The sequence below is a fragment of the Mesitornis unicolor genome, unplaced genomic scaffold (genome assembly GCF_000695765.1).
Source record: "Mesitornis unicolor isolate BGI_N332 unplaced genomic scaffold, ASM69576v1 scaffold2189, whole genome shotgun sequence".
NCBI lineage: Eukaryota > Metazoa > Chordata > Aves > Mesitornithiformes > Mesitornithidae > Mesitornis > Mesitornis unicolor.
In genome coordinates, this window is record NW_010205034.1 from 56495 (window position 1) to 80126 (window position 23632).

Here is a 23632-nt window from a genome sequence, read left to right on the forward strand (position 1 = left end):
GTCTTAACAATACAGCTGTGCATACTTAGCACTGCTCTCATCTTTCAGGAACCTGGAGTCCAGCTGAGCTTAACAACAGCTCACTTTTTTCCATGGTACCAGCAAAGCAGAGCAGAAAGGGAGGCTATTCCCTAGAGTGATCCATGACAACTGCCTGTCACAGCCATCTACAATCACCCAGTTGCTCTCCCAACAGGGAGAATCCAGCCAGAAATAATGGCATCACAGGACTCCATCCAACCTCTCCTCCAGAGATCTACAAACAGACAGACACATGGCTGTAATAATGATTTCACCAACCACAAAAAATCCTGAGATGAAATACTGCAACACCACCCAACACGCCAAGGCAAGGAGTGAATAATACCGTAGTCATTAAAGGCGATCGGAGGACTCTAAATGTAACGCCTAAATTGGAAGTTGGCCCTAACAGATGGGGGAACACCCAAAGCCCCACAGGGCCACTAATGAGCATTGTGGCAAGTAGCGAGGATTTCTGTTCTCTTTCTCCTGTGAAGATGATAATACAAAAAATGCAGTAATATAAAAGTCATCGATTCCTCTTCCCCTAGGTAACGCACTGGATGCTCTAATGCCTTTGTGGTCCGTTCCCTTTGAAGGAAAGGAGTGGGGGTGGCACACAGACAACGAGCCCTTGCAGACCAGCCCATCCTAAGCAGTGCAGGGCCTTGGGCCCCCTGTGCACACACTCCTCCCCAGCATCTCGCTAGCTGTCGTGATGTGGGGCACATTCCTCGCTGGGGCGTGTGAGAGGGGTGTGACTTTTTGTTCAGTGCTACTTCAGGGGTGTTGCCAAAGCCTCAAGTCCGAGTGCTCTGGGAGCGCTGCTAAGAGACTTCTGGCTTCTGCTCCAGGATTTGACTCCACAGGAGTCCCAGAAGTCTCCATGACAAAAAATGTGGAAATTGAATTTTGGTCTGAACAGAGCCCTTAATTAACAGAGAAAAATGCAGTCGCAAATGGATCAGAGTCAAGCATTCTCTGACTCAAATTCACCAATGTTTATCTTAAAGTCAGTGTTGCCACTGTTTATATAGAGTGCGACCTTTTTAAAAGCAAAATCATCACTCTTCATTTTAGGGTTGAGAATAATCCAAACAGTATTTCACTATTTATATGAGTGTTGACATCCATATAAGCAACATTGTCACTGTGAAGTATGCGAGTTTTGGAAAGGTAAGTATACTTGAGGTACTCGCAGATGTAAATGTTACTCCAGGAAAAATTACTCCCTCCAATCACCACAAAATAAGTATTTACCTCAGCACTAATGTAACTGGAAGAGGAATGGCGATATGAAGCAGTGAAATAGTGTAACACTTAAAATAGCTTTCTACCAGCTGTGCTAATAAAGAGCAATTCGCCCAGCGCACCTCATTTCCCATCTTGCTGCGTTGTCTCACTGTACCTGATGATTTCTATCAGGATCTTGTGTTAGTGGGGACCCAGTGAAAAACCAGTACTGGTAGTTCACAGGTAGCTCCCAGTTCTACCCTGTCACTGACTAATGACACATTACAGCTGCCAGAAGTCCTACCTGCTGGCTAGGAAGTTAAACTACACACATGATCAGACATTAATTATTATGTATTACAACTAATGACAATTAATTACTGTAAGGCAAATACCTTGTCCCATATTGGAGATTTCAACTTAAAACTCAAAGGGATCATTTAAAAAAGCAGGATGTACATTCTGTTGTTGCATGACTCTTAACTCTTGAATCGCTATCCTATTTCATACCATGGGTACAAGCGCGCTACTTTTAACTCTTTGAGCTGTATTAATGCCTGCACAGCTTTAACTAAAACAGCTTGGTACATGCAGTATGAAGATCACTGAATCACAGAATGGCATAGATCAGAAAGGACCTCTGAAGATCATGCAGTCCAACCCTGCTGTCAGAGCAGGATCACACAGAAGAGAACACAGGAACATCACACAGGAACACGTCCAGGCGGGTTTTGGATGTCTCCAGAGGAGACTCCACAACCTCTCTGGGAAGCCTGTTCTGGATGTACTGACAGTAAGTCTCTGTCTGCGGAGGTTCAAAAATTTACAGGGATGGAACTGAAGAAAGGAAATGTCATCTTATCTTTGCAGCCAGGTGATCACTCCAAAGGGATTTCACAAGACGGGGCAGGAAATTTGTGGCAGGATTTGGGAATGAACCAAGTTATCCCAGGTTCTTGGGTCCAGATCCTCAACTATTGCAAAGTCCAGGCTCTGAAGGTGGTGGCTATTTAGTGGGTTTTTCTGTTTGGTTCTTTTTTACATGATTCAGCAATTGAAAAATACCACAGGAATATTCACACCACGCAGCCTATGGAAGCCTGCAGTTCTCAGTTTTTCAAGTACTAATACTTAACAAAGTGCATGTTCAGTCTTTCCTATTCAGCATGTTCTTGGTACTTGCAATGTTGTTCCACCCTGGAGTTGGGTTACTTTTTGCCAAAACCATTGGCAGTCAATATGAAAACCATGCTGTGTACAAAGTCTTCTGAAATGGCTTTCCCTAACCTGCAATTAAATTACAAAGTTTTGCTTGAAATAGGGGTTTTTCTTTTGAAAAAGTCGTAATTCTTCCAAAATGACTAAAAAAGACACCTGACGCAGAAAAGGATGGTGCACGCACACAGTCATTACCTCACAGTCATTACCTTTACGATATTGAAAGCTGGCACTCCAAAACCACCAACCACTTATGAATCTTGTCTGCTCAAATTAATTTACTTTTTGTCTAATGACTGAAAGGAGAATCAGTTGTAAGGGTTTAAAAATTACCTGGACTTCACAGTAAAGAAGATTAATCAAAACCGCGCAACTGACACATTTTAGTACTACAGTCCTTATATACCCAAAATTCTCTCAAAGCAAAGGAGACATCTGTGCCCGAGTATTGTACTGTATAGAGAAAAAGTCCTATCACACTGCAATTAAATATTAGCAAGATTTCATAATCACGCACTGCAAATTTCCACACTAATATCTAGCCCCTGTTGTACTTCTAAAACAGGACAACCGATAAGGAAAGGTTAAATGTGTGTCCTTCTTTAACAACGGCAACTGTAAAGATGAGTTTACAGCACACTCCTGCAGCCTTCACTCAGCAGTGCTGAACTCCCACTAATGTTGAACACAGTTTACCTGAGTGGGAGGGAATGTGCTGAACCTTCGGGCCGTATACAATTTTCAGTTAAAACATTCCCACAAGGACATGTGCTTCAAACATTTCTAGAGCAACATATTGGTTTAGAAGTATTTTTAGTTTTAATGTTTAACTCATTTCACATGTACCTTTAGGTCTGCAAAATGTTATGTGAACGAATGGCTGGAAGGGCCTATGTTTAAGATTCTCTTGCTTAGAAGAAGACCATTATTCATATTTGTTGTGAAGAATGCTATTTGCATGTCCAAGGCATAAGAGACTGGAAAGTTTGTTGCGAACTTCTAAACAAAGCTGGCCCCCAAAAGACGACTTCCGCCACTCTTTATTTTCAGAAGAAAGTTCTAAAAGTTCTTACCGTCGCATTTTTGTGTCACTTCATTAAACTTGTGTCCAGCTGGGCATTTGCACTCAAAAGATCCAACAGTATTAATGCAATTTCCCCCTTGACAGATCCCAGGGATGGCTTGGCATTCATCCACATCTATCATATAAAAAAAGGAAAAAACACCCACTTTTAATTCATTTCTCAAGAACAGCCACGATAATTTGTCTACACAGAAATTAAAGTAAATATGCCTAAATCCATTCTTCACCCATCATAACATTATGACACTTGCTTGTGAAGACAGACACTAATTTTGTAATTACTCTATGCAAAGTATGATTAAGTACAGTACTCTAAATATTTTCTGCAAGAAATCACATCGTTATTATTGTTACAGACATTAAACATTTAACTGCTATTGCTTTGTTTTTCCAAAACATCTGGGGAAGGAGAGAACACAGTCTGCCAAAACCCAGGTTCTTTCAAAATATCTGAAGCTGGGCACCCAAAATCACTCGCCCCTCTGAAAATCTTGGCAACTCCACACACTGCATAGCCCACCAGCGCAGAGACGCGGGAGCTGTGGAGCGGCAGAGCAACGTGCATGGAGGGGGCCTCGTGGAAAGGCATGAGGAACTGCATGGTCCTTATTGATGGACATGATTAACCCATCACTCCAGTAAGATCAGCACTGATAACCTAAAGCTGTGGTTGGGATTTGACCCAAGGAGTTTCACTGTCGTCATTAGTGCCGCAGGAGGAAGCATTAATGACCTACTTAGACATTCATAAACTTGGAAGGTTTGGGTTTTTTTTCCCCTTTATTTCTCTCTCTTTGCTTTTATTTTTTTCACTCAAGAAAATGAAACAACAAAGATGATCGCACAGGCTAGGTAGGAAGCTCAAGACAAACATTTTCAAGAGGCCCCGGTTTTTGGCCTCACAGCTATTTTAGCACAATACGTTTGTCGTCACTTAGCTGTAGAAGTGTTGCTATGGCTTAGTAACAGCTAGAGAAGAGACTGAAGGAGGAGAGGCACTGCCATAGGAGACAGCGGAGGTCTGGCTCGCGGTCTCCATGGACTGTGGTGCACCCCCTGCTCCCTGTCCTTCAGGTGCAAACAGCACTCGCCACTCTCCAACCCAAACGCCTGCACTTCCCCCACTTCCCCAAGCTGCTGCTGGTAAAACTCCACTTCTTGAGTGCTTGGGCTTCACGTTAGGGTTGGTTTCAGCACAGGGACACAAGCTGCAGGAGAGGACACCTTCAAATATCCCTTCATAAATCCCAGAGCACCAGCTGTAGTGTGTCCTGTAGTCTGAAAAGCAAGGTATTACGTCTGTACAAAAGCCCAAGAGGCAATTTCCCTGGGAGCCACAAGTAGGAAGCTTCAGGAACGCCATGGGGCAGATCTGTACCACATGGCAGAGCAGTATGTAAAGAGCCCTGGGTGACTGGACCGGGTGGAGCGGTGCAGCAGCAGAGCCTGAGCCGTCCTGTGCCTGAGCTGACCCCTGTGCTGGGGGCACAGAGGACAAGCTCAGCCTCAGCACCCTCGACACAGCCACTCTTTTGCTGGGACAGGAGCTACAGCAATGTGCTGTGCTTTAGTAACAGTAATGGGCCAAACTTCGTGACACTGCAGTGACTTATAACAGTTTTTTTCAAAAAAAACAGAAGTCATGCTCCTGAGTCACGATGTCTGTCCCAAGATCCCACCTTTTGGCTTTCATTTCCCTCCCTTGTATCTCCAAGAACCTCAGCTGTGATATTAATTTAGCTTTCAGACAGACAAAGTCAAACTGTGGGCAGCAATATTATATTTATTTTTTAAACAAGCTTGCCCTCCCCTCCATTTTATTTTCTTCTGAATTCTCTGCACAATAACTGTCCCTTTTTCTCGTCAGAGAAGCTGGATTTTATTTAACCTGCTTTTCTTTATTTAGATTGAATATGGATGTGAAATCCCTGAAATGTCTTCAGTCTGAATGGATGTTATCTTATTTCAAAAGGACTGGATTTAGTACAATTGCATGAAAAATAAAGCTAATATGTCGTTCCATAGCAGATCCGTTGAAGTTATGAACACATTACAAGAGACGGGAAAACTGGAAAGAACAACTCAAACACACAGGGCCAAAACCGTGTTGGCACCGCACACAGATCAGCATAAATGCAGCTGCATGCTGAGAAACGTGCAGCAAGCAGAAGTAGCCCTATTCTGAACTGCACAAAGCCAGCAGGGAGGTCACTGCAGCTCTTCTGTGACACGAAGAAGAGGGATGTGACGAGGTGTGCCACGAGTTCAGAGTCGTTGGCCACATATTTCTGCACATAAGATTTCAGAAGTGTCCAGAACCTCGATTCACAGATTTCTGCACAATTCAAGTCTGATCTTTACAGTGAGAGCGGAGAACAGAATGGCTGAGGTCAAAATATGTGCACATCATGCAGCACACACAGACGTGCCCATCTCAAAGTTCATCATGCCTGTCTGCAGGCACTAACCAGGACTTGGCCTGCGACAGAGGATATCTACATTTCTTAATGCAATGGAATGCCTTGAAGTCCTCCATAGGAATTTAATGATTAAATAAAATTACTCATAGATATATAATCTTTATCTCCCTTATTTTCCAAAATATTTTGACTTATTAGAAAATGTTAGACAGGCTGAAACAAACTAGCCCCAAAGATACGGTCCTGGGAATTTATAATTCACATCAGTTTAATACATAGCTGCCCCTGTTAACTTTCTCCTGTTTCCTGCCAGACATCCAGACAATAAAAGAATTTATACAGCTGGAAGTATTAGAATAAAAGCCAAAAGCAGTGTAAGGACTTTCTATGGTAAGGCATGCTAAGAAAAAAGTAAGCAACATCTGGGTGGATTTTACGATTTGAAACAAATGCAAATGCACTTCCAAAACTGTATAAAATGTATAATAGGGCATTTCAAATGGCACGACATGCACTTTTCTCCAGGTCGAAGCAGTGTAGCTTGAGAGATAAGACATCCAAGATGAATCCAAAGTCAACAGACTTTAGCTAAATATCCCACACCAGATAAATGCAACACTATTGCCACAGACTGGTTTTTGCATGTTTTGAGTGTTTTTTTTGAAACAGAATAAATTCCTCTACGGAATGATCGAGTGGTATACTCAGGAAAAACACCATTACAGAACCAAGGGAAAGGGCTGCTGGCAGTGAGAAATTCATTAAGATGCTGGCTGCTCTCACATGACCTAAGTTACTAATGTACTCACTCGAACATCAGGCACTCACTGAATCATGAAGTAATGCATCTGACAATGTTTTTCCATTCTTCACACATATAGCTGAGAATGGCTTAGGACAGGTTATTCACAGCAGTGCAACTCAATTAAGATTAATCCAGTAACAATTTCAGCAGCTTTTGCGGGAGCTGTGCTGCTAACTTACCTTGACAGGCCCCAGTTCGAATGTTTGGAATGAAGCCTCGGCGGCAGGGATGTGGCTGGGCAGGACACATCTCACAGGGGTGGCCCCACGCTCTCCCCACTGTTGCACAGCAAAGGGTTTTTGTGCAAACTATTCCACTGAGCTGGCCTTGGCACATCTGGTTGGTTATCAAAGTGAAGCAAGGGCCGGTCCTGTAATCTGCGCCAAAGACAGGAAACCTAATCAGCATCACAGTAAATATACACGAGAAAACTCATAATACAGCAAAACAACAGGACATTAAGGCAAGTCTTCTGCACATGAACTGCCCACAAGCCCAACAGTTTTACTTAGCAGTACTCTGTGGACATTTTTTTCTCAAGTTTCCTTCTCATTCAAATCCAGTGAAAACAAGCAGCTCTATAAATACATCATAACTATTTTACCAGGAGTATTATATACTTAAGATTCTCCAGGTCCCCTTTGCCGCTTGGTTTAATCTCTAGCAACACTCTTTGGGAGGTCTTTCATCAGTTTGTTTTAAATATTCAGTGCATTAATGAAAATAATGCTGATAAAAGAGCTAGGATATGTTTATTTCCGCAAGTGTTGTTCTCAAATGAGTCTCAAGGGAAGAGAATACAGACTGCAGGAAGTTTTTTGAGGACAGTTTTCACTGCTATTCAGGCATATGCTGTACCAGATATGTGGGTAAGCTCTGCCTACAGCTGAATGGAGGGCATGTGGAACACATCTGCTTTGATTTGTTTATGGCAGGACAGGCCACTTAGCCAACAGACAGAATTAAACGAAGATGTTAATAAAATACTAGTAGGCTTTATTTTGTTCCATTCTCCAAGGGCAACAATCAAACAGTGGTGCTGCCAACTCCTGCAGTCTCCTGCATGTCCGGGGTGCGCACTCCAGTGAATTCTTCATAAGCAACCCTAAAATGTTCTTCTGTTATGGTGCATCCTGTAAGCATCGCCGTAGATCACGACCCTGGTGCTTGTACTGAAATAGTTACCAGGTGCTCCAGCCAAGGTCACTAAGTAATCCACACTGCTGTTTAGGCCTTGTATTATGAATTCCTCCCATTTTGGTGCCACTTCCAAACTTTGTTAACAATAGTAACACTGCACCACTGATAAACTGTTAAATTGGGCAGAAGTAAGAACAGATGCCTTTCCCATCTGCCCCATCTCCCCACACCAGGTGCACCTTGAAACCTCTCATTTAATTAATCCTCATTCCAATCCAGGGATGCTATGTCCATATGCTGTAATTCTGCTGATTAATTAGGCCACTCTGATATAATAAATAATATGGCTTGCAGAAGCCCTATGAAGTATACAATAGTGCTACATTGTTTAATTGATGAAGACAGTAATAACACGATCTTCCTGGACAGGATATCTCGTTAGTTTGAAAGACCTATTTCTGATAAACTTGTATTAAATGACACTAAATACCATTTACTCCTCATTAACTGTGTATTACATCTTACAATTGCTATTGTACCTTTTGCTTGTTTAGCAGATCTATAATCACCCAAAACATCTATTTTCCTTTCAAAATACTGCAAGAACAATAATTTTCTTCCAGAAAATCTGTCCTGTATTTCCAGATTCATGGAGAATTAACCTGCATGATAGGAGAACCCTTTAGCTGGCTCTTTCCAGTCTCCCTGGTGCTGCTCAGCTGAACCAGCTGTATAGAAATATGTAAACTGCAATTACTGCTATTTAATGTAATCCTCAAGTGCTGTCAGACCGCAAATACAAAATCTCTGTCCTGACCCCTCCAAACAGTGCTGCTACACTTTCTGAACACTTCTCCCTCCTCTACCTTAGCAATTCTAAGAGCGTCATCATGAAATGGGTCAGAACCCCTGGTAACACCTCTCTTACTCTTGGTAACTTAACTCATTTTCATAATCCTAACTTTTTTGGGCTTAGTATTTCTCATTCTGTCCCTTCAAATCCCATGTTATTTTTCTACAGTACAGCTTCTACCAAGTTCCTGTCCCATTCTTAAGCATTTCTGTAACTGCTTTCATTTTCCTAGTTAGGCTTGCTTTGCTTTTGTCAAAACTCACATTGCCTTCTTTCTCTTTCCTCATTGGAGAAATGCAGCTTTGGAAGCATACAGTACAAAACCCAGTATTACCAGCTCTATCTTATTCCTTCAGCACACAAACAAACAGAAGTCAATCATGATTAATAACACCTATAAATTAAAAAATTTTAGTTCCAAGATCGATTCTTCATCCTTAGACAAAATGAGGCTAAGAGAGCTATTACTTCACCATACGCAAAACTCCCAATATTAATTATTCTGATACGAAAAACAACAGATGTTGATGTCTTTAGAAACACCAGAGTTTTCTGTCGGCAACAGGAAACCTCTAGTGTACCTCCCCAGAATGAAGTCCTCCATTGTAGACTGTCCCTATGCAGTTTATATATAGACGGTTGTAAAAGGAGTCGTTTTGTTCTTTGTCGCGGCGGGAAGCTCGCGTCAGGCAGTGGTGAACAATCCATCTTGTATTTTATGGCAGAATATGAATGCATCAGCATTTACGATTGTTTGCTTTCAGGCTATAAATGACTTAGCGGTGGCTAATGTGGCTTAGAAATCTGGTGAGCCCAATGAAGCTAACTTTACAATCACGCAAATCTTTCTACAAGGTTTCAGTAACAAGAAGTAGGTCAAATATGCACCCCAAACCAAGCAAATTCAGCTCCCATTTGTTATTATCTAAGTTCACAGCACTTCAGTATGGAGAATTATGGACTTTATTTTCCCCTAGTCCTTTGTCTTGATATATTTTATTCTTAATACTCAGTTTTCTGCTGAGTACAGCTTTCCTTCTATTTTCTCAAATACAATCTTTTGCATTCTTAATGGAAAATTCTAAAGGTCAGAAAATGCGTAAGAAAAAAATCATTTGGATGTACACACCGACTTATGGCCACAGAGAAATCTATACTACAACTCCATTTTCTTTATACAGAGGCTTAATTAAAAAAGCTCTAAAATTAAAGCATTATTCATAGCAAGTTTAAGATTTTTTGATGTATTGCAAGACGAAGGCCTACAAGAAAGAGAAGGAAATGGGATTCCACTAACACGATGGCAAAAAAAGAGAACGGTATCACACGTAAAAAGAGTTCCTCGAGTTCCACCATCTTCCTTGAAGGTGTTCTGGTTTATGAATTGTGCTGATCTCAAAAGATGCAGTAAACCCCAGGATCTATCCTGCATGGCACTGACCTGGGATATGAGCTCAAAATCCCCATCTTTCTTTTGCAACAGCAAAGTTTCCTTACAAGTTCGTGTCGCTTGCGATTACTCAAACTACTTCAACGAGTACAGCTCAAACACAAGGTTCCAAGCGATCAGTCAGGAGTTGGAAAGAGAGGAAGGGGAAAATACAGCCAGAAAAGCTATTACACAGTTTGTTTGTTTGTTTCCAGAGGTAATTTCATTTTAACTCAAGAATGTTTTGACTTGACGTTGTTTTAGTAAAACTATGTTTTAAAGATGTGCAACTGAGAAGTCAAATGTTCTAAGTCACTTCTAATGCAAATTCCATCATGTGCAAGCAGCCTCCAGTAAGGCATTCAGTCATGGTTATCTTGCAACTTTATCTGCTTCTTCACATACTTCTTAGCTATTTTGATAGGGAATAATTCCACAGGGAGACTCAGACAACTGAGAAGATTTACAGAAACTGTAAAACCACATTAAGTTCATATACTGTCAAAAAGAGCAAGAGGGCAGTAGACTGAGGCTGGTTTACAGCATGCAAGAGTACAGCTTATTAAGCCCGCAGGAAAGAAAGAAGCTGCATTTTGATCTAGAGCTCATTCCTGTTTCAGCCACAGTCATCAAATAATTTCAGTTATCTTCTCAAAAGATCCTTTATGTTCCTAAAAGCAGCAGAAAGGCTGCCGAAATATGTTGTACTGACGGGCTTTGATCAAAACCAAGTGCAGCAATAAATAACGATAATTGTTCCAAGTAATGCTGGACAGCACCAAAGAGGCTCCGAGCACCAGGAAAATGCAAGAGACCAGATACATATCTTAAGCCCTCAGTTCATGCTAATCGCTGGTTGGTTGTTTTTTTTTTTTTTCCCCAAGCACAATGTAGTTTTTAATGTAAAAATACAGTTCTAAAAATTCTGAACTAATGGAACTCAGATTAAACAATTATGTTGATTCAAGGATGCTGGATGAAACTCTGGTCACTCTTTCAAAAAACTGATTCCTTACAAACCTCCTGTAAAGAGTCCTAGACGTCTCAATTACCAGCCTGATTGTGCAAACCGGTAACCACCTCTCAGGGTGGTTATCCTCCGAGGGTGACTCCTCCACCCTTGTTAAAATAAAGGGAAACTTACCGGGTGCAAAGGCTGCAGGATGGGACTCTAGCAAGCCAGTGTTTATCCTACCACGATCAAGATCTCACTACTGAAAACAGAAAAGTGCCATCTTGCCATCATAAGGAAATGAGTAATGACGCAGTGAGTGCTGCTCTCCCAGCTCTCAGCATGCCCAGCTCACACAGCTCCCCGTGCTGCACACCCGCAGCGCTGCCTGGAGGGAGGAAGCATCCTCCAAGCTGCTAGCACTTCACATGGGTAAATTCTGCATGAACCCCCATCCAGCCAAGACTGCTGCGTAACTGAAACCACCCTCGGCAACACAGACTGGCAACTTTCCTGTTCTTCAGCACAGAGGAAAAGGGGAAGAAAGGAATATTCCATTATCATACAAAGAATGAAAGAAAGGTCAGAAAGGGCTCTAAGGCACGTGAAGTACCTTAAAGCTGATCTTTATTACAACTTTACTTTCCTGCTTTCCTGCCCAGCAGCATTTTCGTTTCTGCTGTTTGGTGGGTTGGTTGGTTGGTTGGTTTTGTTGGTTTTTTTAATCAGCTGGGGACAAAAGAGGAATGCTGGAAGTGAGACTGCACAAGGCAGAAACACAGTCCCATCTCTGCAAAGCCTATGCAGCGCTGCTCCCCTGCGACCCCCCCGCCTCACAGCCCATGCCATGGCTTGGCCAGCCATCAGGAAAGAGAACTGCAACCAGCTATACCTGAGAATGGTCTTTTGGAAACGGATCTCTCACAGCCAAAGAATAACGCTAGCTAAAATGTTGGCGGCATGAGTTTCAAGTAGTGGGATCCTTTCAACACAGTACGCGACTTCAGGCAAATTTCAACCACTTTTTCTCAAGCATCCAAAATGCGTACTTCTAACGGAAAAAAGAAATTAATAGTAGTTCTGCTTTTCAATAGCATTCCTGAAGTACAAAGAGGAATTTTCAATAGTGAAAGAACTAGAAACTATGCAGCTACAAGCAGAAAAAAAACGCTGAGTAATTCAAGTGCAGGAACAGCACGAGAAATTGAGCTCCCATCTTCCCTTGGTCTGGAATGGCAGGTGCTGAGAATGCTGTACATAGGAAGAGATATCACACCTCTGTTAGAGAAGGAAAATTTGCCTTAAACACAACTTTTAAGGTAGAAAAAGTAGGATTAGAATCGGAAAAAGAAATTACAGGATTTCCAAAGGAGTTTCCAAAAATGTTCAGTGGCTTGACATCTATATATGTGAAAAATTAACGGGGGAGAAGGGAACTCTGAATGTATCAACTCAAATGTCACCAAGAAGAATGATATGAGAATGACATGAAGCAAACTATGGTTTTGGAACAGGGATAAAAACAGAGTTTTAAAAAATCAGGTTTCACTGAGCCATGAATGAAGACTCTTAAATGAATCCTAAAAATACGCACATACAATCATATTTACCTAAGCTGATTCAGCTGTGCTTGCACAAACAAAACTCCTATCACTTTTCCCGAATTTAAAGACCAGGAATTGGATTCCTCAACACAAAAAGGACATTGAAGTGCTGGAGCAGGTCCAGAGGAGGCCACAAAGATGATCAAAGGGCTGGAGCACCTCTCCTGTGAAAATGGGATGAGAGAGTAGGGGTTGTTCAGCCTGGAGAAGAGAAGGCTCCAGTGGGACGTTATAGTGACCTTCCAGGACCTGAAAGGTGCCTTTGAGAAGTCTGGGGAAGAGCTGTTCACTGGGCATGGAGCAATAGGACGAGGGGTAATGGTTTTAAACTAGAAAAGGGAAGATTTAGGTTGGATAAGAGGAAAAAGTTCTTCACCATGAGGTGGTCGATCAGTGGCACAGGTTGCCCAGAGGTGGTGCAGGCCCCATCTCTGGAGATATTCAAGGCCAGGCTTGATGGGCTCTGAGCAACCTGATCTGGTACCAATGTCCCTGCTCACTGCAGGGGTTGGACTGGATCAGCTTTAAAGGTCCCTTCCAACCCAACACATTCTGTGATTCTATGAACTGAAGAAATGTGTATCAGATATCCTGATCTAAAATCTGAATAAATGGTGACACAACGGCAGCATGGATACGATAAGAAATGTCAACTCCTAAAATATTACCTCTTTGAGAAAGCCATGTTTCTTGACAGGCCTGGAAACCACACAATACCTCTTACTATACAACTATACCGATAAAGGAAAAATGGAAAAACACAGCATCCATCACTGTACGTTTCACTGTACCACAATAATTTCACTCTCTTCAGAGAAGGTAGCAATACGTTTAAAGATCACGGAGAAGAACACCACGTGGCTCACTTCAGGAGGCAGGGTGTGTGGTGCCCAAAATGAGAATTTTTGCAGTAAAATTCCAAGAACTACAGAGAGTCTTAGAACTGACACAAGAGCACAGCACAGCCAAGCTGACTGTACCAGTAGGCACCACCAGAGCACAGGTACAGAACACAAAGGTTTAGCATTTCAGGCTCCAAGTGTCCTTCAAAGTGATTTAGGTATTCTCAGACATACTAAAACCTCCCAATGAGGACACAGAAAAAATCAGAATGCTTTACACACATACCCTTTCCCAAGAGGTTAACGCAAACCTCTGTGTGTTGCTATACCTGAGAAACAGGAAAGGGTAATGTGCTCAAAACTCCATTTTCACTTCCAAAATATCCCTTTGAGTTGCTTCTAGGCTATTGTGAAATCATGTTTTGTACACAGGACTTTGCGGTCATTAAGTGCTGGTCAGAAAAGTGAACGACCACGCTCTGGAACCCATGGGATAACTATCATTTAGCTTCATCTTTCCTAACAGGGGACATTTCGCACATCTCGCTTCATGGACTGAATCAAGACCAGACACATAACACAATGTTCCCATGTTAGCTCAGTTCACTGACTTCCAACCCTTTAAAAACTCAGACACAATAAGTCTCCATCCACAGGTGACACTGAAATGCCAGCTGATAAATGCATCCAATCACAACACTCCTTTTTCCACACGGGCCATTTCCTTAAATAATTACTCACTGTTAAGCACTCCCTGTCCTCTCCTCCCCCCAGCCAGACATCATTACTCACCCCGGTCAGATCCCAATGTGTCATCATTGGAAAGTACATGGCAAAGATATCAGAGGGTGTTCAGAAGGAAAGAAAACAAAACTCTGTAAATATTTTAAAGCTTATTTGCTATGATGTCTAACACCTCTTCCCAGTGAGGTTTGGTAGCTTTAGCTGTGGTACGTGAAGAAATTATCACCATGCCACTTCTGTCCGCTCCCTTCCAGTGCCAGAGAGAGCTTCGCAGATTAACAAGACCCCTTCCCAGCTGCTGCAGCACACGGAGCAGCACGGAGCTCAAATTGCTGAGATTTAACACTGGCGAGTGCTAAGATGTCACTGGAACGAGAGACTCGGAGTGCAACCATTCAGGCACTGTTTCTGGCAGGGGCATAAATCTGGCAGCAGAAATGTCTCAAAATACCACAGCTGTGCTGCGGACAGATCACAGCTCCAAGTTGCCTCTCGTTATTTTAACAAGAGTAAAAAACATCCACGGAAGCGTATCTAACACTCGCAATAAATAACTTCCACTGCTATCATAACTCCTTATTCCGTGTCAGTCAGCCACAAAAGGTAGTTACTGCCTCATACATTCCAGTCCCAGGAATACCATCCTCTAATCCACGGTTCTTGTGACCCCATTTCTGCATGTCTTCCTCACCTTTGCTTGTTGCAAGCTATATTGACTTGCTGGCACACTTCAGCCTAAATTTATTTTCCATTCCGTAAGCTGCTTCACAAGCCCATTTCTGCACAGATGATCTGTTTAACACGACTATCTAACAACTATTATCTAGTCTTCCTAGGACAGTGGTTAAAGTATAACAGCTTAAATAACAGCTCAGTAACCACATGAGACTGACATTATCAGTAGCATTTGATGTACAGAACGAAACAGGCTGGCCATTTTCAGAAGTATTTTGGCAATCCATTTTCCAGAACAAATACACAACTATTTTCATGCCAATTCTGTTCTTGCAACTGACCCAGTTCTCGAGGTCTGTAACTGAAAAGTAATAACATTACAGTAATAAACTAAAAAAATAATGTTCAAAAAATTATTACGGAATTGGAGTGATTTGTTGCTCACATTTTAATCCAGCACGCAGACTAAGCACTTCACCAAAATCAAGGCTTCAGCTCTGTTGTTCCCAATTACGTGCGGCAGCAGTCCAAATACAGAAAATTGTTACCACATTTTATTCTTTTCCATGATGAAGAAAACAGTAAGCAACGCAGCTAAACGCAGAATAACTTCTCATTTCTGAATAACCGGTTACCTGACAAACTCTAACCCACCCTACTTTGCTGTATAAGCTAAAAAGGAACATTTCTTTGCAGATTTCAAGTTTTCCAATTTCTTTCACAGCCTAGCAACAATGGCATAAAATTCTGAGTTGATTTTCATCTTTTTGCAAAAAAAGTAACTGACTTTGGTGACACATTTATTGTCCAGACCAGATGATTATTAAGGAGAGTGGACGCGACTGAAGAACTCTGCAAGTTTCACTGAAAAAGAACAAGTTGGCTGAAGTTTATTACTACTTTTTAAAAAAGAGCTCTTAAGAAGTGCCACGTTATAGAAACTCTCTTAACATACCACAAAGTATTAACTATTAAACAGCAAGGTAAAGACAAAGCGAGTAGACAAGCTCTGTATATTCTTTTCTCTTTGGCTCCACAAGACACTGCCTATAAAACAACTGAGACAATCCAAAAGTAGTGCAAACTGTCTAAGAAAAATAGATCCTAATGACTTACAGTATATTAAGTAGACCAACATCCAAAGAAAGGAAAAATGCTTTCGGACAAGGCAACACACAGGATTTAAAGAGGTAGTGCTCAAAATTAGAAAGGGGGGGAGTGGTACAACACATTAAAAATAACCTTTTTTTGGTTTTTTTTTTCTAAAATATAAATGTTCCTCTGCAGTGTCATGAAACACAATACAATTGCAGAGCACTGGAATGAAACTCCGTCCAGAACTGAAAGTGGGTTATAAATAAAAAGGGGAGGTGAGAGGGAGGAAGGGAGCCAATTTCACTGCTCAAGCTCAGTGAAACACAACGGGTAAGCGTACAGCAGGAACGGTGAGAAGTCGGCTGAAAGCAAAGGCAGTAAATGCAACGATGATGTTTTGGGTGTTGGTAAGTATGTATTATCATAATGACATATGGACAAGTAACTTCTGTGCTCCTAACTGAACGCAGAACTCCTGAAGTCCTGGCAGCTCTTTAACAAGGTAATTAGAGCAATCAACAGTATCTTCTTACTCCTGTGTAACGGCTGCCAGGAATCCTCTGGCTTGTCCTGAGCAAGCTCCCTCTCTGCCATAACCCAAAAGGACCAGCACTCCTGAGAAATTATGGCGGTGGAAAACTTCCACCAGATGAAAGCAAGGGGCACGCAGATTGTATTCCCGTAAAGACTCTTCAGAGGGCAGACAGCTCCCCGCCCAAATTTCTTCATCCAGGCACTTGCCCAGGCTTCTGTATTCTCAGTACTTCTCATATATGTGTACTTTCAGTGATACGAGCTTAGTGGTGACAGATTTGATACAATATAAATACTGATTGTTTTAAAACTTGCCTGAAGACTTTAGAACAGCTGATACTTTTTGAGCAGGGCTGTAGCACAGAGTTTTACGTTGCTAAAAGACACAAGAAATATGTGAAAAACAATGCCAACATACAGTATTTTGATTTTCACAGAAATATTCTAACAATTATTTCATTTCATGATGGTACAGTAACCCCCCCAAAAAGTGCCAGAAATTGCTACAAATTCAAGTCAATAATGTACTTGCTTCAGACACCAATGTCTCGCTTCTAACTCCAGGGTGAAACACATCAACTACTTAACTGAAGTACCATGCACCCCTCGTTACAGGATCAGATTCCTCCCTCAATGAAACCGGGGCGTCGATCTGTGTGTACACCACTGTCATCATGACCAGGAGCTAGGTCATTCTGCATAACCACATACATGGAACTTGCATTGGGACTGTGGTCCGCAAATAAACATGGTCATAAAGTGCACCACGTAACTCTGAGTAAGCCTCACGGTATCTCTGTTGAAATGTTGCACAATACACGCCGTAGTTCTGCAGTTGTCTCATGTACTCAATACCTATTGCTAGAAGTAGGAAACATCTCTTTCCAAGGCAGCAAAACGAGCTAACCTTAACTCACAAGCGTTTTCAGCTAAGCAAGTATAATTTTATTAAACGTGTATATTATACCCACCAATATAAAGTACATGAGATGGCAACACCCATGTGTTTCATTACTGTTAATTTTTCGTACAATTCTAGCGAAATTGCTATGGGCCCTACCTCCCTATTATTCTGCTGGTCCTCTGGATTTTACAGGTTTTCAGTGAGTCTGGGCTCCTCTCTTCTTTAATAGTTTGCTGTAATACTTACTAAAGCATTAAATTGCACAATCTCCAGAAAATCTAAGATACTCACAGAGCTTCTAGACTTCTGTATTTCTTGGAAAGAGCCAATGACCATCAGCTATATTTTTATTTAATTTAAAAAAGTACACCCATATTATTTCTTTGAGGTCTTCGCTGACCACTTGGTTGCAGAAGTCTTCTCTTAGTGCTTAGCACTAACGAGTGAATGTCCCCCAGAGTCAACGAATGTCCGGCCTCAAGGGACTGAGGGCTTTCTGCATCCATCACACCTTTCATCTAAGGATTACAGAAACTACTTATGACAACTGTCAATTAAATACTTTCTGTTCAAACTGTGTCAAAAGCCTGGTTTTTTCAAGGCTAATTATAATTTCTCTAATTATAATTAAGTGTCTTAAAATAAGGGAAAAAATGTATGAATCCACAGACAATTATCAAACTTGGAGACAAGTTCTCTTCTCACTTGCACACTGCAGGCAAGAGCAGTGAAAGGTCTGAGTCTGCTGTTAGCCATTTAATGAAGAGCACATTTTATTTTATTTTTAACTTAAGATACTGGTTTAGAACAATTGCAAGTCTTTCTGAAAGACTTCAAATTACCATGAATGCTCCAGGCAAACGCGGGAATTGCTTTGTGCTTTTACTCAAAATGCAAGCAGCTCCACGTTCTTAGCAGATTGTTTAACATCTTAACTTTTTAACAGCATCAGTGCTGATGCCTTTGGAGTTCTCCTATTTGTCACACTTGCTGTGTATACTTGACTTCAGTGCAACAGGTACAGATCTATTTTTACCTCGGCACTGGAAAGTAGCATCTCTTCACTTGTTGGGAATATCAGGTCCCAAGATGTAATTTGCCGCCACACGTGGGTTACACAGTCACCAGCCTGAGTGCCTTGAACTCCAACACTCGAGCTCTGAGACCGAAATCCAAACAGATTTCTGTTTCCTCCCTATTAGACAGGACTTGCTGGTTTTGTAGGTGCCCAGACATGGACATTCAGCACGAAGTGCAGGTCCCAGTTACAAGGCTTAGACTCACTGACTTTGATGAGAAAATGACAATTCAATGGGGGAATCCCACTGCCCGTGACTGTGCATGCACACACCCGCACACAGAAAAGAGCCCGCACTGCGGGGTGAGGGCAAGAGAGACCCACCCAGAGGCCTCTTTCCAAAAGCGAGGCCGTACAGGCTCAACCAAAAGCGACATGCTCCAATTGTATTTTACTAATTACGTGCTCACAGGGAAAAGCATCAGAACCTTGGACACTGCAGTTTGTACTGAACGGTCCATCACACTGATCATTGCACAGTTTTGGATGATTCTTCACTTCTCATTTTAGAGATTCTGGGCTGAAAAAACAAGGCTTCTCTCACCTCCATGCCGCATAAATCCCAGCGGTCGTTCAAAGCTGATTTTTTTTTTTTGCCATGACAATCACTGAAATTTATCCGTGTAAATGCACAGAAGCCACGACAGTCACTGAAATTTATCCGTGTAAATGCACAGAACATCTGGAATTAATGGTTTCAATTAACGGAGTTCATAAAAGTGGAGCTCCAGGTAAGTAATTTTGATTTAGGGGACGTGAGAGAAAGGAATCAGGGGTTCACCAAACGAGCCAGGTGTCTGGGAACAGCTCACTAGAGCAACATACGTCAGTGAGAACCAGGTAAGTAATTTTGATTTAGGGGACATGAGAGAAAGGAATCAGGGGTTCACCAAATGAGCCAGGTGTCTGGGAACAGCTCACTAGAGCACTGGGGGGCATGAACAGCTCTGGCCTGCTCTCTGTACACTTCAACACAGTAATCCCGATTTCATACCAAAATGGGAGATCACAGTTGAAGGATGATGGATACACACGCATATATACCCACACATGCTTGCACTTTTTTTTCCCTCCTCTTCCATTTGGCTTACAAAAGATCCAAGAGGAAGTTTTGTTACACTCTGGCTATACAGAGATTCTCCAAAAGATACGTAAAGAGTCAACATAATAGGAATCACTCAGATTTAGGTCAGCAAACTGCAAGCCTCACTGACTCCCAACACAGGAGTACTTAACCTCTGAGTAACACGGGTGCCTTAGGCTGTCATGCAACCCAAGCCTCCCGTTCTCCGCTTACACCGCATGGTGTAACACACGTAGCTTATGAATCGCTGCTACCGCACCATGATGCGTGAGTAGCACCAGAACCTGAAACGTGAAAATCAGAAAGCCACAGAAGCTCTTTAAATACATTTTCCATTCTTAAAAGACATCCAAATGACTTGAAAATAAGTACAGTATTTATAGATTTAACTATGCTATTCATAGATAAAATAATAATTTATGTAAAATTTACAAAGTCCTAGCAGGCTTTGCTTCTGTTTACAGATAAATGTATCCGCAGAAACTGCAGCTGATCCAGATGCCTGTCTAATACCTAATACTTCACAGCCTTACAAAACTCTGTGTATAAAAGGATGGAAACTGCTTTTTGGCCTACTTTCTACACTGACATACTGAAGAGGAGGGATAGTCTTGTGGTTGAGACACTTGGCTGGGACTGAGATGACCTGGGTTCAGTTTCAGACTCCGCTGCAGACTCCCTGCATGCCCTGACACAAGTGACTCAGTCTCCCTGTATATTAGCTCCCCTCATGTAATGTGGGGCTGCCAGTGCTTCTGGATGCTGTTGGGGTTTTTTCCTCTTCAGACTACACAGACTTTGGGACACAGACCTGTGTGTTCTGTGAATGATAAAGGGGGCCTCAAGCTGAGTTCAGGCCTCTTGGCATCACTGTAATAAAACAGGGAAAGATCTTTCATGTAATGTTTTTGTGTTCAAGGTTTTTCCGTTTTGTTTTGGTTCAGCTTGGGTTTTTTTTATGTTCAATTAATTGTCATTTTCTCGTAAAAGACCAGAAGAATTAGCTCCTGAGATTTTCTGTGCTGGGCGAGTGCAACAGCAGCAGAACACATTCCACAGAGGAACTCATGCACAATCAATTAGGTCGTCTAATTAATTTTCCAACCCAATAGATGCGATGAACTTTTTTTTTTTTTTGCAGAGATGTATCTATACTGGATACACATGTGCAAAAGCAATTCAGAAACTTTTAAAATCTTAGAGGAGAAGGACAGATGATATTCACTTGGAGGGAATGAGCTGCTACATGGGAACAATGCCCTCTCACGTGGGATTCGCATTTCTGTCATGAAAGGAGAACACGCATATGGGGGGGTGAGAGTATTTTCTAGTTGACAAGGTTATGTAGTTACCATTAGGGACTGACTTGTTAATCAGTATTTAGAGTGATTTATGATATTAGGTACCCCACAATTAGGGAGAATGAAAACACTGGCCATGCAGAGAGAAAGAGCAAAAGCAGCGCTTAGAAAATAGGTTTGAACCAAACAGGGACAAGAAGTATAGATATTTAACCCCAGATGGCATTAGGTCTGCTACAGCATCTAAGAACAGATCTCTTTCTCTAGTACTAACTCAGACAAAACTTCAATGAGCACCAGCAGGATCCGTGTCCGAGTAAGGACTCTGGAACACAGACTGTAACAGGCAGGAGCAAGCACAGATTTTAAGCCTTCTCTCACTCTTTAGCAGCAAATTCTGAACTGCCATGAGTTTTCTCTGCACTTCCTTTCCCATCATTGTGACTGCCCAAAAGTACTTATTCCACGCTACCATAATGAAGTGCTTGTGAGACTATAGTTATAATTGCAATGTCTGGATTAAAACAGCGAGTTGTGACATTTCTAAGAGTCCTAAGGGAGATGGCAGTGAGTTACAGAGAATACACAGACACTCGAGAATCCACAATTATGGGAAAGATGACACAGAAGCGTGACAAAGTGCTTCAGTTGGGATTTTAGCACAGGCGTTTCTACGTAAGCACAAGCTAGATTTATAAAGGAACTTACAAAAAATGCCTATAGGAAATAAAAAGTGATAAACAACCCATTTCTCCAAGGTATAACATTAACTGGTGGTCTGTAAGTAATTGTTGCAAATAATATGGTTGCTAGATCAGATGAAAGGACAATAGTGAGACAGCAAGCTCTGGAAAAGATGCATGCTGCCTGTAGGTAGGGGAAAGCCAGAGCAGAAAGCCTTCAGGGAACAAGTGTGAAGGAAACAAGGATACAAAGAAGCAGAACAGCAAAAGAGCAGAGGGAAGGAAAACAGGAAGGCAGCAAAGACAGGATGGATCAAAGCAAATCTAACAAATGAGTGGGAGGCACAGAGACATGGAGAGATAAACAGTGGGAGCCAGCAGACACCATGTGTGAGAAGGAGAGAAAAGGAAGGGGAAGGGAAGGAAAAGGCCGGCCAGCCCGAGAGCTTCGCCAGCCAACCAGGAGGGGGAGGTTTGCCAGGACAGGCTGGCCAACTAACCAGTTAAGGAGGTCCAGAGAGCCAACGAGCAGAGAGCAGCCAGCCAGGCAAAGCCATCCAGGAGAGGAATCTGTGTACCGAGTAGCGGGGGAGCAGTCCCGGCTGCACCCAGGACCTGCAGCAAGCACCACGCTTTGCAGGGGAAAAGGCATTGGCAGCACTCACCTTCACGCTGCGAGAAGCAAAAAGATGCCCGAGACTGTGACAGCAACGGGAGGAACACCTCACTGACACAGCAGACCACAGCATCCCACCTGGCAATGCACTACGAAGTGTTATCCCCTAGCTACCACTGGGTGACCAAATATGAATGAACAATGATTACACAAATCTCAGATGCTCGTCATCGATTTTCCCAAAAGGCATTTTGCTCCCAGCTGTAGAGCTCGTTTCCATATTCTTTTTCTCCTTTGATAGTTTCAAGCTAATAAGGTACAAATCATGTACCCCAATATTATTTGTATAGTTCAATGTCATAATCCTAAAACAGGAACTACAAACACCAGACCAGTGATAAATGAGGATATGAGCTTAAAAAGGGAGTTACAAAGCACATGAAGAATGGCCTAATCAGCACTGACAACATACTGCTGACCTGTTAAATTAGGCAGCTCCTATCTATCCCAAAGAAATAAAATTAAGCATATTGAATAAGGAAAAAATCTAAACTGTAGCAAATGGATTTCTAATAAATACTCATACTGTCTTCCAAAATATTTTTTACACTGAAAGAACAACTGAACAATTGATTGGAGCAGAATAAAGCATAGCAAGTCCTAATTGTGTTCCCATGTTTAGATTTAAAATTAATCTTTCAAAAAAGGTAAGTAAATGAGCAGCAAAAGACACAGATTTCTGAGAAGAACAAGCTCCACTGTCAATCACATCCTGCTCTTTTTATCTCCCCAATAAGTCTTCCTGCTGTAACTCAGCATCATCCAAAGCCAGAACTGAGGTTAAGAGGCAGTCCTGTCAAGAAATCAGGACTCGTGGAAAGAACACAAGTCAGATCATCCACATGAGCGATGTCTCGATGCTTACCTTACTCTTCTGGATATGGGATCTGACCCACACCACTGAAACTCTCGAGTACCATTTTTACTTTTAATTTCACTGGGCTTTGAATGAAGTATTAAGCCATTAGGACACCAGCAGTCCAATTCAACTCTCCCGCCCCCCCTCAATCCAAAAGCAGATTCACAGCTGAGACTGAGGACACTTTAGGTATTAAAAGTCAACTTCAGCTTGGGACTGAGTGCAAGAGAATGGCACATGATGGGGAGCACCTTGGGGTTCCTGCAACTGGCAAAAGGAATGAGAGGAAGAGAAGCAGGAGGGAGCTCCCATCTACTAACGGGGAGCAGTGCAGAGTTAAGAGTGGTAAGCGTACAGAACGTGGCACAAGGCAGTTCAAAGTTCCTCTGGGATCTGTC

The 23632-nt window shown here is 42.1% G+C and overlaps 1 protein-coding gene across 1 annotated transcript in view; it reads right to left on the bottom strand.

Moving 5' to 3' along the window:
• Positions 1-23632, bottom strand: part of LOC104545962 (fibrillin-1-like) — a gene marked incomplete at its 3' end in the record, with an annotated part of 102873 nt that overhangs the window by 56370 nt on the left and 22871 nt on the right. Inside the window, exons 5-6 of the mRNA XM_010191232.1 lie at positions 6961-7158; positions 3546-3671 (exon numbers count right to left, since the gene is read on the bottom strand). Of these exons, the coding sequence (XP_010189534.1) occupies positions 3546-3671; positions 6961-7158 (324 nt within the window). The remainder of the gene's footprint in view (positions 1-3545; positions 3672-6960; positions 7159-23632) is intronic.